At 41.4% G+C, this 12890-nt stretch overlaps 1 protein-coding gene across 2 annotated transcripts in view; it reads left to right on the forward strand.

Moving 5' to 3' along the window:
• The window catches only part of LOC311144955 (P2X purinoceptor 2-like), a 30698-nt gene extending 21569 nt beyond the window's left edge, over positions 1-9129 (forward strand). Inside the window, exons 1-12 of one of the 2 annotated variants that reach the window (XM_084181144.1) lie at positions 970-1237; positions 1997-2132; positions 5347-5418; positions 5696-5771; positions 5889-5985; positions 6314-6394; positions 6502-6649; positions 7370-7500; positions 7784-7874; positions 8000-8065; positions 8187-8264; positions 8463-9129. In XM_084181144.1, coding sequence (XP_084037270.1) covers positions 1098-1237; positions 1997-2132; positions 5347-5418; positions 5696-5771; positions 5889-5985; positions 6314-6394; positions 6502-6649; positions 7370-7500; positions 7784-7874; positions 8000-8065; positions 8187-8264; positions 8463-8570 — 1224 coding nt within the window. In that variant the 5' untranslated portion in view covers positions 970-1097 and the 3' untranslated portion in view covers positions 8571-9129. Of the gene's footprint in view, positions 1-969; positions 1238-1996; positions 2133-5346; positions 5419-5695; positions 5772-5888; positions 5986-6313; positions 6395-6501; positions 6650-7369; positions 7501-7783; positions 7875-7999; positions 8066-8186; positions 8265-8462 lie in introns of those variants that run through there. The other variant, XM_084181145.1, reaches the window with a different exon arrangement.
• Positions 9130-12890: the final 3761 nt, after the last annotated feature.

Here is a 12890-nt window from a genome sequence, read left to right on the forward strand (position 1 = left end):
TCCTAAAGAAAATAATGTATTTTTTACTCTCTACAAAATTTGATTTTGAATGCTTAGCAGGACAGGAAAATGGTCCAATTCATGCTCACGCACTTATCAAGAGAACGTAAATGGTCATCCCTACTGCTTCTGTTCTGGCGGACTCACTAAACACACATGCTTCGTTTGTAAATTATGTCTGAGTGTTGGTGTGCCCCCACCTATCCGTAAATAAATTAAAAACTAGAAAATTGTGACTTTTGGTTTGATTAATATACGGAATTTTAAATTATTTATACTTTTACTTTTGATACTTAAGTATATTTGAGCAATTACATTTACTTTCGATACTTAAGCATATTTAAAACCAAATACTTTTAGACTTTTACTCAAGTAGTATTTTACTGGGCGACTTTCACTTTTACTTGAGTCATTTTCTATTAAGGTATCTTTAACTTCACTCAAGTATGACAATTGGGTACTTTTTCCACCACTACACACCCACATTTACATTTTACATTTACATTTTAGTCATTTAGCAGACGCTCTTATCCAGAGCGACTTACAGTTAGTGAATACATATTTTTTTATACTGGCCCCCCGTGGGAATCGAACCCACAACCCTGGCGTTGCAAACGCCATGCTCTATCAACTGAGCTACATCCCTGCCGGCCATTCCCTCCCCTACCCTGGACGACGCTGGGCCAATTGTGCGCCGCCCATGAGTCTCCCGGTCGCGGCCGGCTGCGACAGAGCCTGGATTCGAACCAGGAGCTCTAGTGGCACAGTTAGCACTGCGATGCAGTGTCTTAGACCACTGCGCCACTCAGGAGACTCACACACACACACACACACACACACACACACACACACAGAAATGTCATATCAGCTACCATCAGAAATAAAACGTGTGTTTTCTGTGTAGCCTAAGTCAATGTTATGCAATTTATTATTGAGAACAGTACAACAGGGGTGAGGCAGAGGGATCGAGAGAGAGAGAGAGAGAGAGAGAGAGAGAGAGACTGACACTGACTCATTACACAAGCTTGGAAGTATCTGGGAACAAGTCACTCAGGACCTCACATCTGAACAGACAGCTGATAAACTCAGAAATCATAATGGGACTGCTTGAGTTTATTAAGGATTATTTTCTTGGTTTCTGGGACTATGAGACCCCGAAGATAATGGTTGTTAAAAACAAAAAACTTGGAGTCATATATAGGGGGGTTCAGTTTCTTGTGATCACCTATTTCATCTGGTAAGCATTGGCCTCCTGTTTATGCATGCATAAAAATATACAATTTTAAATAGTATTGTCTTAGTGTGTAACTATCCTGTTTTTTTTGTGATTGAGTATTTATGTTGCAGTATCTATGACCTGCCTTGGATATTGCAGATACTGTACCTAACAAGGCAATGTTAAGTTTGGTATTGGAAAGCATTGGTTGGCTTTTAAGCTCAGATTAAATGTGCTGTCAGTGTACCCATATTATTGCTTTCAATAGCTATACTACCCATAACACTGTGATGTGAAGTGAGTCATTTGCTGAGAATAGCCACTTTGTGGTGAGGAAATGCCTTTCAATCGCAATTACATCTCCAAACAAATATACAGCATAATTGATGGTAAGACATAACGGTTGCTGTGGTCAAGAGGGACAGCTGTAGTCTCACTGGCCATTGCTGACCATCTTTGTGTAATGGGATCCAAATAGGCCAATTTTCATAGATTTCATTTTCCTGATGGTCCTTTAGAGGGATATTTGTGTCTGTCTACTCATAAACATTATATTTCAGCTTTGGATTTTCAAACATTTAAAATAAAATGTATGATTTTTAAGTATCCCTCAAAGTTATCAGTATATCATAAAACCCAAAAGATCTGAATTGATATCTTCATTGTCTGAATAAGCACAAGCATAGGCATGCATTAAAGTACCATTAAAATCACTTGGAAAGACTGAATTTGTCCACAGAGCAGAAGTTAATCTGTGTCTGTCATATTACCCTACTACAGGTATGTCTTTATCAGTCAGAAAGCCTATCAGGACAGTGAGACGAGGCCAGAGAGCTCCGTCTACACTAAGATGAAAGGCACAGCACTGCAGGGGGACCACGTTCTGGACATGGTGGAATATGTCCGACCCTCAGAGGTGAGCCAACTTGAGAGCATACATTTTGCTCAGTCGCATGATCACTGATTAAGAAAACGGACTGATTTACAAATAATAGTGAGTCGTTATTTAGGATACAAGATGATTTGTAGATCAGTCAGTCTGCAGTCACCGACTGCAATGTAGTCGATCCTGAACATGCACTTTAGCTCTATTCATAAAGCAAGGATCATAGGTAAAATAGATATCCTATAGATGATGCAATATGTTATCAATCAATCAGTAATCAGTAATCAATCAATCAGCCAGCCAATACAATGTATGAAGTCCTTTTTGCATCAGCAGTGGTCACAAAGGGATTTAGTGTAACTTGGCCTAGACCCCACAGAGCAAACAGAAGCACAGTGGCCAGGAAAATACTCCCTAGAAGGAAGAAACGTAGTAGCACAATAAGGTCTAAAGGTTTCATTCATCAATATTTGTGTAGGAGAATGACTATGATTGTTTTGTTTTTATCTCCTACACAAAACCCCCGCTGTACATCTCAATTGCTCTTCTATCTATGCATAATTTGATGCAACTCAGTAGTTTATAGGTGGTATGGTAGGTGTATTATTTTGACAAAGCAGTTATAGTTCATAACACCAGGCCTACATATAGTTCAATCGAGTAAAGGCTTAACTCCATGACAACAGAGACAGAATACAATATGGAATTTTTATTGAATAGAATTGAATAGAATTGAATAGAATTGATGGTCATTAGTAGCCTACCAAACTTGCTAACTGCCTGGTACTCAGCACTCTATTGTCCCTCTAATCACTCTGACATCAATGCAAATGTGTTCGAAAATCTAATCAAACACTTAATTCGAGCCCATGAGCTCATGTTGTGCAACATTTCTATAGGCTATGCAATTGCGCGAGAAAACAGAGTGATGGCCTCTACTAAAAAGAGGATGATCCCATCAGCTTTCTATAGGCTAGGCCTACTATATTTATTTCTCAACTTTCCTAATATTAAGCACATTGTTTATCTTTACAACAGGAGTATAGCCTACCTGGCTGGCATGAAAATCAACCACAGGAAAAGCGTCCTCCATTCGCTATTTAAGTGCATAAATTACATGTATTTTTTCCCGCTGCCCTGTTTCGAGACAGGTGCATGATAATGGTCCATTCTAAATCAAAACAAATTTCACACATATATTATTTAGTATATGTAAAGAAAAAATTAAATCACTTGTGAATTTATATATTATCACTTGTGAATGATGCCCAGCATAAGAAACTGCCTTTTTCCCCTTCACTTTTTAGAATCATAGTCGCACACCTCATGTCCCGTGTGGCTCAGTTGGTAGAGCATGGCGTTTGCAACGCCAGGGTTGTGGGTTCGATTCCCACGGGGGGCCAGTATGAAAAAATAATAAAAAAATGTATGCACTCACTAACTGTAAGGCGCTCTGGATAAGAGCGTCTGCTAAAATGTAAAATATGTAGCTACAGTCATATGAAAAAGTTTGGGCACCCCTGATGATTTCCATTTATAAATAATTGTGTGTTTGGATCAGCAATTTCATTTTGATCTATCAAATAACTGATGGACACAGTAATATTTCTGTAGTGAAATTAGGTTTATTGGATTAACAGAAAATGTGCAATATCCATCAAAACGAAATTAGACAGGTGCATACATTTGGGCACCCCAACAGAAAAATCACATCAATATTCCCAACAGAAAAATCACATCAATATTTAGTAGAGCCTCCTTTTGCTAAAATAACAGCCTCTAGACGCTTCCTATAGCCTCTAATGAGTGTCTGGATTCTGGATGAAGGTATTTTGGACCATTCCTCCTTACAAAACATTTCCACTTCAGTTAGGTTTGATGGTTGCCGAGCATGGACAGCCCGCTTCAAATCATCCCACAGATTCTCAATGACATTCAGGTCTGGGGACTGGGATGGCCATTCCAGAACATTGTACTTGTTCCTCTGCATAAATGCCCGGGTAGATTTTTAGCAGTGTTTTGGGTCGTTGTCTTGTTGAAATATCCAGCCCCGGTGTAACTTCAACTTTGTGACTGATTCTTCAACATTATTCCCAAGAATCTGCTGATATTGAGTGGAATCCATGCGACCCTCAACTTTAACAAGATTCCCAGTACCGGCACTGGCCACACAGCCCCACAGCATGATGGAACCCCCACCAAATTTTACTGTGGGTAGCAAGTGTTTTTCTTGGAATGCTGTGTTCTTTTGCCGCCATGCATAACGCCCCTTGTTATGACCAAATAACTCAATATTTGTTTCATCAGTCCACAGCACCTTATTCCAAAATGAAGCTGGCTTGTCCAAATGTGCGTTTGCATACCTCAAGCGACTCTGTTTGTGGCGTGTGTGCAGAAAAGGCTTCTTCCGCATCACTCTCCCGTACAGCTTCTCCTTGTGCAAAGTGCGCTGAATTGTTGAACGATGCACAGTGACACCATCTGCAGCAAGATGATGTTGTAGGTCTTTGGAGGTGGTCTGTGGGCTGTTTTTGACCGTTCTCACCATCCTTTGCCTTTGCATCTCCGATATTTTACTTGGCCTGCCACTTCTGGCCTTAACAAGAACTGTGCCTGTGGTCTTCCATTTCCTCACTATGTTCCTCACAGTGGACACTGACAGCTTACATCTCTGCGATAGCTTTTTGTAGCCTTCCCCTAAACCATAATGTTGAACAATCTTTGTTTTCAGGTCATTTGAGAATTGTTTTGAGGCCCCCATGTCGCCACTCTTCAGAGGAGAGTCAAAGAGAACAACAACTTGCAATTGGCCACCTTAAATACCTTTTCTCATGATTGGATGCACTTGTCTATGAAGTTCAAGGCTTAATGAGCTCACCAAACCAATTGTGTGTTCCAATTAATCAGTGCTAAGTAGTTACAGGTATTCAAATCAACAGAATGACAAGGGTGCCCAAATTTTTGCATAGCCTATTTTTCACATCTGATTTAATTTCATACAAATTAATATTGCTACACTAAAAATCTTTGTCTGGACAATACCCCAGTACTCAGCTTTTATTAAAAAATGAATGGCATGCCACTGTGATCATTTTCTGTGACGACAGAGTAAATTATTATGCAGCCTCAGAGGGGTGCCCAAACTTGTTCATACGACTGTATACTGTATGTTTTCTACATGTAGCCTATGTGATTAGTTACCATCATATACTGTACTTTATTTTCTGTGGCATTTCACCTGTAGGGCGGCGATGTGATCAGCACAATACTGAGACGAGTGGTCACACACAACCAGAGGCAAGGCACGTGTGCTGAGGTGATGACGTCCCAACCATTCCACACACTCATATGTTCTCCTGAAACCAAAAACAACTAAATACAAATACTACAGTCATTTTAGATTGATCAACACTAGGGCTTTATATTAAGTTATGTGCCTTGCTCAATACTCTACTATTACAACTAGCACTGTCTCCTGGAAAAGCTCTGTAAGATAATGTGATAAAGATGTATCAGTATCACTACCACTCCACCGCAGGACAGCCGGGAAAAGCTGATAATGTCTAAACGATGATACTTTCCTCGTTTCTTAGCATTTCACCGTTCCCAGTGCCAACTGCTCAAAGGACTCTGACTGCGTCGCAGGAGAAGTGAACTTTGATGGCAATGGTACGGACTGAAAAAGAGGGAACTAAGTGAAAAGTCCCACTAAGCCAGTTCTATGAATCTGTCTGTCAGTAGATGGTTTATCCAGCTAATGCACTCAGTCTGATGTGTTTCCTGTAGGACAGAGAACTGGGCGCTGTGTTCCCTATTACAACCAGACCTTCAAGACCTGTGAGATTCAGACCTGGTGTCCTATTGAGGACTATGCCGCAATATGGTGAGGGTCAATATCAATAAGACATTTTAGATAGGATGCAGTCACAAGGGCGGCAGGTAGCTTAGTGGGTAAGAGCGTTGTGCCAGTAACCGAAAGGTCGCTGGTTCTAATCCCAGAGCCGACTAGGTGAAAAATCTGTCGATGTGCCCTTGAGCAAGGCACTTAACCCTAATTGCTCCTGTAAGTCGCTCTGGATAAGAGCGTCTGCTAAATGACTAAAACTAAAAATAATAAACAAATAAACAAAACGACTGTCTCCCTAGTCTGGAATAAGTCACTTGTAAAATAATGATGGCATAAGCGTCTAATCTGTTGTTGTCTCCTTCAGGGAGCCGGCATTGGCAGAGGCCATCAATTTCACTGTTTACATCAAGAATGCCATCCATTTCCCCAAATTTAAAGTGCTGAGGTATAGTATGAACCCCCTCAACAACACACACACACACGGAACTGTATCCCTGTTAATATGCAGCCTCAACTGTTTCTACAAGCAATTCTCTCTTATCTCTTTCGCAGAGGAAACATCAAACCAAACAAACGAAATGGACAGAAATATCTGAATAAGTGTCATTACAACGAGGAGAAACACCCCTACTGCCCCATCTTCCGGCTGGGCTACATCGCAGAGCAGGCCAGGGAGAAGTTCAGCGAGCTCTGCAGGACTGTACGTTTACACCCTCAATCTACATCCAGACAGTCACACTGTATATCCCATTTTACAAATCATATACACTACCGGTCAAAAGTTTGGACACACCTACTCATTCAAGGGTTTTTCATTATTTTTACTATTTTCTACATTATAGAATAATAGTGAAGACATCAAAACAATGAAATAACACACCTGTTAATTGAAATGCATTCCGGGTGACTACCTCATGAAGCTGGTTGAGAGAATGCCAAGAGTGTGCAAAGCTGTCATCAAGGCAAAGGGTGGCTATTTGAAGAATCTCAAATATAAAATATATTTTGATTTGTTTAACACCTTTTTGGTTACTACATGATTCCATATGTTATTTCATAGTTTTGATGTCTTCACTATTATTCTACAACCTAGAAAATAGTAAAAAATAAAGAAAAACCCTTGAATGAGTAAGGTGTTCTAAAACTTTTGACCGGTAGTGTATATAGAGAACCTTATTATTCGGGGCTCACATGAACTACAGAACACAATCTTCCATCTAGGTCTAATGTCTCTAACAATATGTGTGTGTCTAATATTTCAAAATCAGACAGTGATTACTGATAATGGAAATAAGTAGTTAAATAGATCATGGAAATCAAACTAATAGAAACAATCCACATTAAGGAGGAATGAGAAGATGTGTTGGATAGACCGGCAGTAATGGTTTAGTTAGATAGCTCATGAATTCTATCCTGTCAGGGGGGAGTGATTGGAGTGTTCATCAACTGGAAGTGTGACCTTGATCTGGACCCCTCAGAGTGTACCCCCACTTACTCCTTCCGCCGCCTGGACCTTCGTAAGAACCTGCCCAGCTCTGGCTACAACTTCAGGTGAGCCTCTTCATAGCATCTTGTGAATGCCTGGGTCGTATTCATTAGTGCACACTATAGCAAAATGTTTTGCAACAGAAACTGGAAACGTGTTTCTTATTGGACAAGTTCAGGTGGTTCCGCTCTGTTTTAGTCCGTTTTCTTCTGTTTGGTGCATAGTGCATACGATCATGTCTTTACTATCGCCATCTCATTGACATGACCTACTGTAACATTTAAGACCATCTCTGCTGTAACTTGGTTATGAAGAGGCATACAGGTCTTGACTTATAAAATTGTCTAGGTTTGCCAAGTATTACAGTAAGGATGGAGAAGAGTTCCGGACACTTATCAAGGCCTTTGGCATTCGTCTGGACGTCATAGTTCATGGACATGTAAGAAGTTCCTCCTTCAACATCCTTCATCAGTACTCAATTAACCAATAACCAGTTGATCAGAACGATTACTCAGTGACATAAAGCTCACTGTAATCTCATATTCTGCAATAATACCTCTCCAGGCTGGACGATTCAGCATCATCCCAACTATCATCAACACAGTGACAGCCATGACATCAGTTGGAATAGTGAGTTTGATTCTCAGCACTCTTGTGGTATGAGTTGATGTAGTCTGTTGGTACCAGTTTCTCTTAAATGGTTGTGTCAGCTCCTAGTTATTCATTGACATATTACTTTGATTCATTACAGTGTTCCATTATCTGTGACTGGATCATGCTCACTTTCATTGACAAGAACGATATCTACAGTGACAGAAAGTTTGATGACGTAAGAAAATAACAATTTGATTCCATACATTCATGATCATATTTGATTTTGTTAACCATTTTCTGCTATAGCACTTATCATTGCACACCCAGTTAGGTAATTTAGCTCCCAAAGAATATAGTAGTGTGTAAAAGTATGTGTATTGGGAAACCCTGTTCTAAAGTAATGTTATGTTTTTCTGACTGTATGTTTCTTCAGGACAGTAAAGTGCCCAGCCCCAGCAAGCCCCTCACGGTTCCCACAGAACTCACCATCATCAGCTATGGCTCCAACCACTCAGACCTGTCAGAGGGAGTGGCCCTGTGACATCCTGCCGCTACAGTGCTCGTTGGCCACATGCATGGATGATGCTATTCCGCAGATACCTGACTGCTGAACAGACGGACGGACGGACGGCCGGACGGCCTTTCCCCCAAGCGGTCTCAGACGTCCACAGAGAGGCCTCTTTGATGGGGTCAACCTCTGTCCCTGCGGAATTTAACTGAAAGACAGCCAAGACGTCCTTCTTAGTGTGCCACCCCGGTTATTTCACCAAAAGCAATGTTCTATGATGGGTTAGTGTCAATTTCATGTAGATTCCTTTTGATTCAGGAATTGAATTACATTCCAATAAAGAAAGTCCATGTCTACTTCAATTGACAGGGACTGAAATTATACTGATAAACTGAATCTCAAATAATTGCAAAATGTTTGAATTTAATCAAACCCAAGAAAAATAAACCAAATCATTTATACCAATCAGCTAAACATGTAGGAGTAAGTTTTACTGAGAACCCTCTTTCCACAGTCTAACCCGAGCCAGGTCAATGACTGTATACTGTAAGCTATACATGCAAATATAACAATAAATGTCTAACCAACTTATAATGTGATCTCTGCCAGTCAATCATATACATATCAGATTAGAAGGAATAAAAAAACCCTGATATTTCTGGTTTGAAAACACAAAACTATGCATTTCAAAAGGCTGACCATTTTAGTAATCATTGTATGACTTTTAATAATTGGATCAATCAAAAAGATGGCGATGGAAAACACAGAATACTATACTCAGGGAAGTACTCAGGGAAATAACACTCTCTGGGACTCTTATATTCCCTCCTTCAATGTTCATGTAGATTACTGATGCTGAGCATATACGGGAATAAAAGGGCACAGAGGCCTAAGAGGAGAGCTACTCTCAGAGAGAGTAATCAAATAATGATTACATTTCCCACAAAATGGTTTCTATAACAAGATTGTGGGAAAGTGTGAATCCATCTGGACTCGTAGAGAGTAATAGAAACATCGATAGTGAAAAGGACTCATGTCTGAGGTCTAATGGAGCAGTGTCTTACGCAGTAGATGGATTGCTGTTGTCTGTTGATAGCCACAATGACACTTTGGAACTAGGTGATATGAACACACAAAGTCAGATATCATGGATGCAACAAGGAACATCAAGGCAATGCTATTAATGCTGTTTTAATGTAGAGTTCTATATCTTTTTTCATTTTGGAACATACGAAGTAGATACCCTTCACCATTCAATTGCAAAGGCATTTTTTCCCCTGCAACATATCATAGGAAAACAAAGCATAAAAAGTAGAATTGTAAATATTTTGAGCTCTGTACTTAACTCCATTTAAAACAAATCAAATCAAATTGTATTTGTCACATGCACCGAATACAACAGGTGTAGAACTTACAGTGAAATGCTTACTTACAAGCTCTTAACCAACAATGCAGTTTTAAGAAAGAATACCAAATAATTAAAGAGCAGCAGTAAAATAACAATAGCGAGGCTATATACAGGGGGTACCGGTACCGAGTCAATGTGCGGGGGCACCGGTTAGTTGAGGTAATTGAGGTAATATGTACATGGAGGTAGAGTTATTAAAGTGACTATACATAGATAATAAACAGAGAGTAGCAGCAGTGTAAAGGGGGGGGGGGGGGGCAATGTAAATAGTCTGGGTAGCCATTTGATTAGATGTTCAGGAGTCTTATGGCTTGGGGGTAGAAGCTGTTTAGAAGCCTCTTGGACCTAGACTTGGCGCTCTGGTACCACTTGCCGTGCGGTAGCAGAGAGAACAGTCTATGACTAGGGTGGCTGGAGTCTTTTACAATTTTTGGGCCTTCCTCTGACACCGCCTGGTATAGAGGTCCTGGATGGCAGGAAGCTTGGCCCCAGTGATGTACTGGGCCGTACGCACTATAGTGCCTTGCGATCAGAGGCAGAGCAGTTGCCATACCGGTCAGTGATGCAACCAGTCAGGATGCTCTCGATGGTGCAGCTGTAGAACCTTTTGAGGATCTGAGGACCCATGCCAAATCTTTTCAGTCTCCTTAGGGGGAATAGGTTTTGTTGTGCCCTCTTCACGACTGTCTTGGTGTGCTTGGACCATGATAGTTTGTTGGTGATGTGGACACCAAAGAACTTGAAGCTCTCAACCTGTTCCACTACATCCCCGTCAATGAGAACGGGGGCGTGCTCGGTCCTCTTCTTTTTCCTATAGTCCACAATCATCTCCTTTGTCTTGATCGCGTTGAGGGAGAGGTTGATGTCCTGGCACCACACGGCCAGTTCTTTGACCTCCTACCTATAGGCTGTCTCATTGTTGTCTGTGATCAGGCCTACCACTGTTGTGTCATCGGCAAACTTAATGATGGTGTTGGAGTCGTGCCTGGCCATGCAGTCATGAGTGAACAGGGAGTACAGGAGGGGACTGAGCACGCACCCGTGTTGAGGATCAGCGTGGCGGATGTGTTGTTACCTATCCTTACCACCTGGGGATGGCCCATCAGGAAGTCCAGTTGCAGAGGGAGGTGTTTAGTCCCAGGGTCCTTGGCTTAGTGATGAGCTTTGAGGGCACTATGGCATTGAACGCTGAGCTGTAGTCAATGAATAGCATTCTCACATAGGTGTTCCTTTTGTCCAGGTGTGAAAGGGCAGTGTGGAGCGCAATAGAGATTGCATCATCTGTGGATCTGTTGGGGCGGTATGCAAATTGGAGTGGGTCTAGGGTTTCTGGGATAATGGTGTTGATGTGAGCCATGACCAGCCTTTCAAAGCGCTTCATGGCTACAGACGTGAGTGCTACGGGTCGGTAGTCATTTAAGCAGGTTACCTTAGTGTTCTTAGGCACATGGACTATGGTGGTCTGCTTGAAACATGTTGGTATTACAGACTCAGTCAGGGAGAGGTTGAAAATGTCAGTGAAGACACTTGCCAGTTGGTCAGCACATGCTCGGAGTCCACGTCCTGGTAATCCGTTTGGCCCTGCGGCCTTGTGAATGTTGACCTGTTTAAAGGTCTTACTCACATCGGCTACGGAGAGCGTGATCACACAGTCGTCCGGAACAGCTGATGCTCTCATGCATGTTTCAGTGTTACTTGCCACGAAGCGAGCATAGAAGTAATTTAGCTCGTCTGGTAGGCTTGTGTCACTGGGCAGCTCACGGCTGTGCTTCCCTTTGTAGTCTGTAATAGTTTGCAAGCCCTGCCACATCCAGCGAGCGTCGGAGCCGGTGTAGTACGATTCGATCTTAGTCCTGTATTGACGCTTTGCCTGTTTGATGGTTCGTTGGAGGGTATAGCGGGATTTCTTATAAGCTTCCGGCTTAGAGTTGAAAGCGGCAGCTCTACTCTTTAGCTCAGTGTGGATGTTGCCTGTAATCCATGGCTTCTGGTTGGGTTATGTATGTACAGTCACTGTGGGGACGACATCATCGATGCACTTATTGATGAAGCCAGTGACTGATGTTGTGTACTCCTCAATGCCATCGGAAGAATCCCGGAACATATTCTAGGCAAAACATTCCTGTAGCTTAGCATCTGCTTCATCTGACCACTTTTTTATTGACTGATTCATTGGTGCTTCCTGCTTTAGTTTTTGCTTGTATGCAGGAATCAGGAGGATAGAATATCCTATCTGTCAGCAGGGAACCAACTCAATGCAACCAATCTAATTTTGAGACTCAGCTCCAGGGTAGATGTGAAATGACATTACTGGTCTGAGAGAGATGCCCATCAGTAAGCAGTGTTCTCTGGAACAATGAGGTTATCGTGGAGGTCGACGGGTTAACATAATTTTGATCTAGACTGGGATATGCCATACCCAGTGGATGTTTTCTTTACAGATGACCACAACAAAGGGAGCCAGGGATGAATGTGCACTCTTCCTCATCTTCACTCCAGATAGGCGAAATCAACAAATGCTAACGCCAAGCACTTCTGCACTAAACTGTACTTTCAATTCCAGGAAAATCACCCTCACAGTATCAGCCCTATAGTAATGATAAAAAAAGTAAAGTAAAAAAAAATGTTCTAAAGAATTGAGTTGCTGGAATGTGTTTTTCATTTTGATTAATGTTTGTTTTATGTTTCACTAACAAGCTCAATAGGACACATAAATCATGGTTTTGTAACAAAATGTGGAATAAGTCAAAACCATTATTTATTATGGATACTTACTTTTTCTATCATGGCATTGGAGCAGCAGGCTCTGATAGTCTTCTGTGTTCTGATTACAATGAAACTAAAATGTAATTTATCTCCCCTAATTGTCTATGACCCTGAAGACTGGGGTTCAATCCCCGTGTCCACCCTTCACATAATGTTCTTTTAATCTCCATTAAATAAAA

The sequence above is a fragment of the Coregonus lavaretus genome (genome assembly GCF_964263955.1).
Source record: "Coregonus lavaretus genome assembly, chromosome: 17".
In the NCBI taxonomy this organism is placed as follows: domain Eukaryota; kingdom Metazoa; phylum Chordata; class Actinopteri; order Salmoniformes; family Salmonidae; genus Coregonus; species Coregonus lavaretus.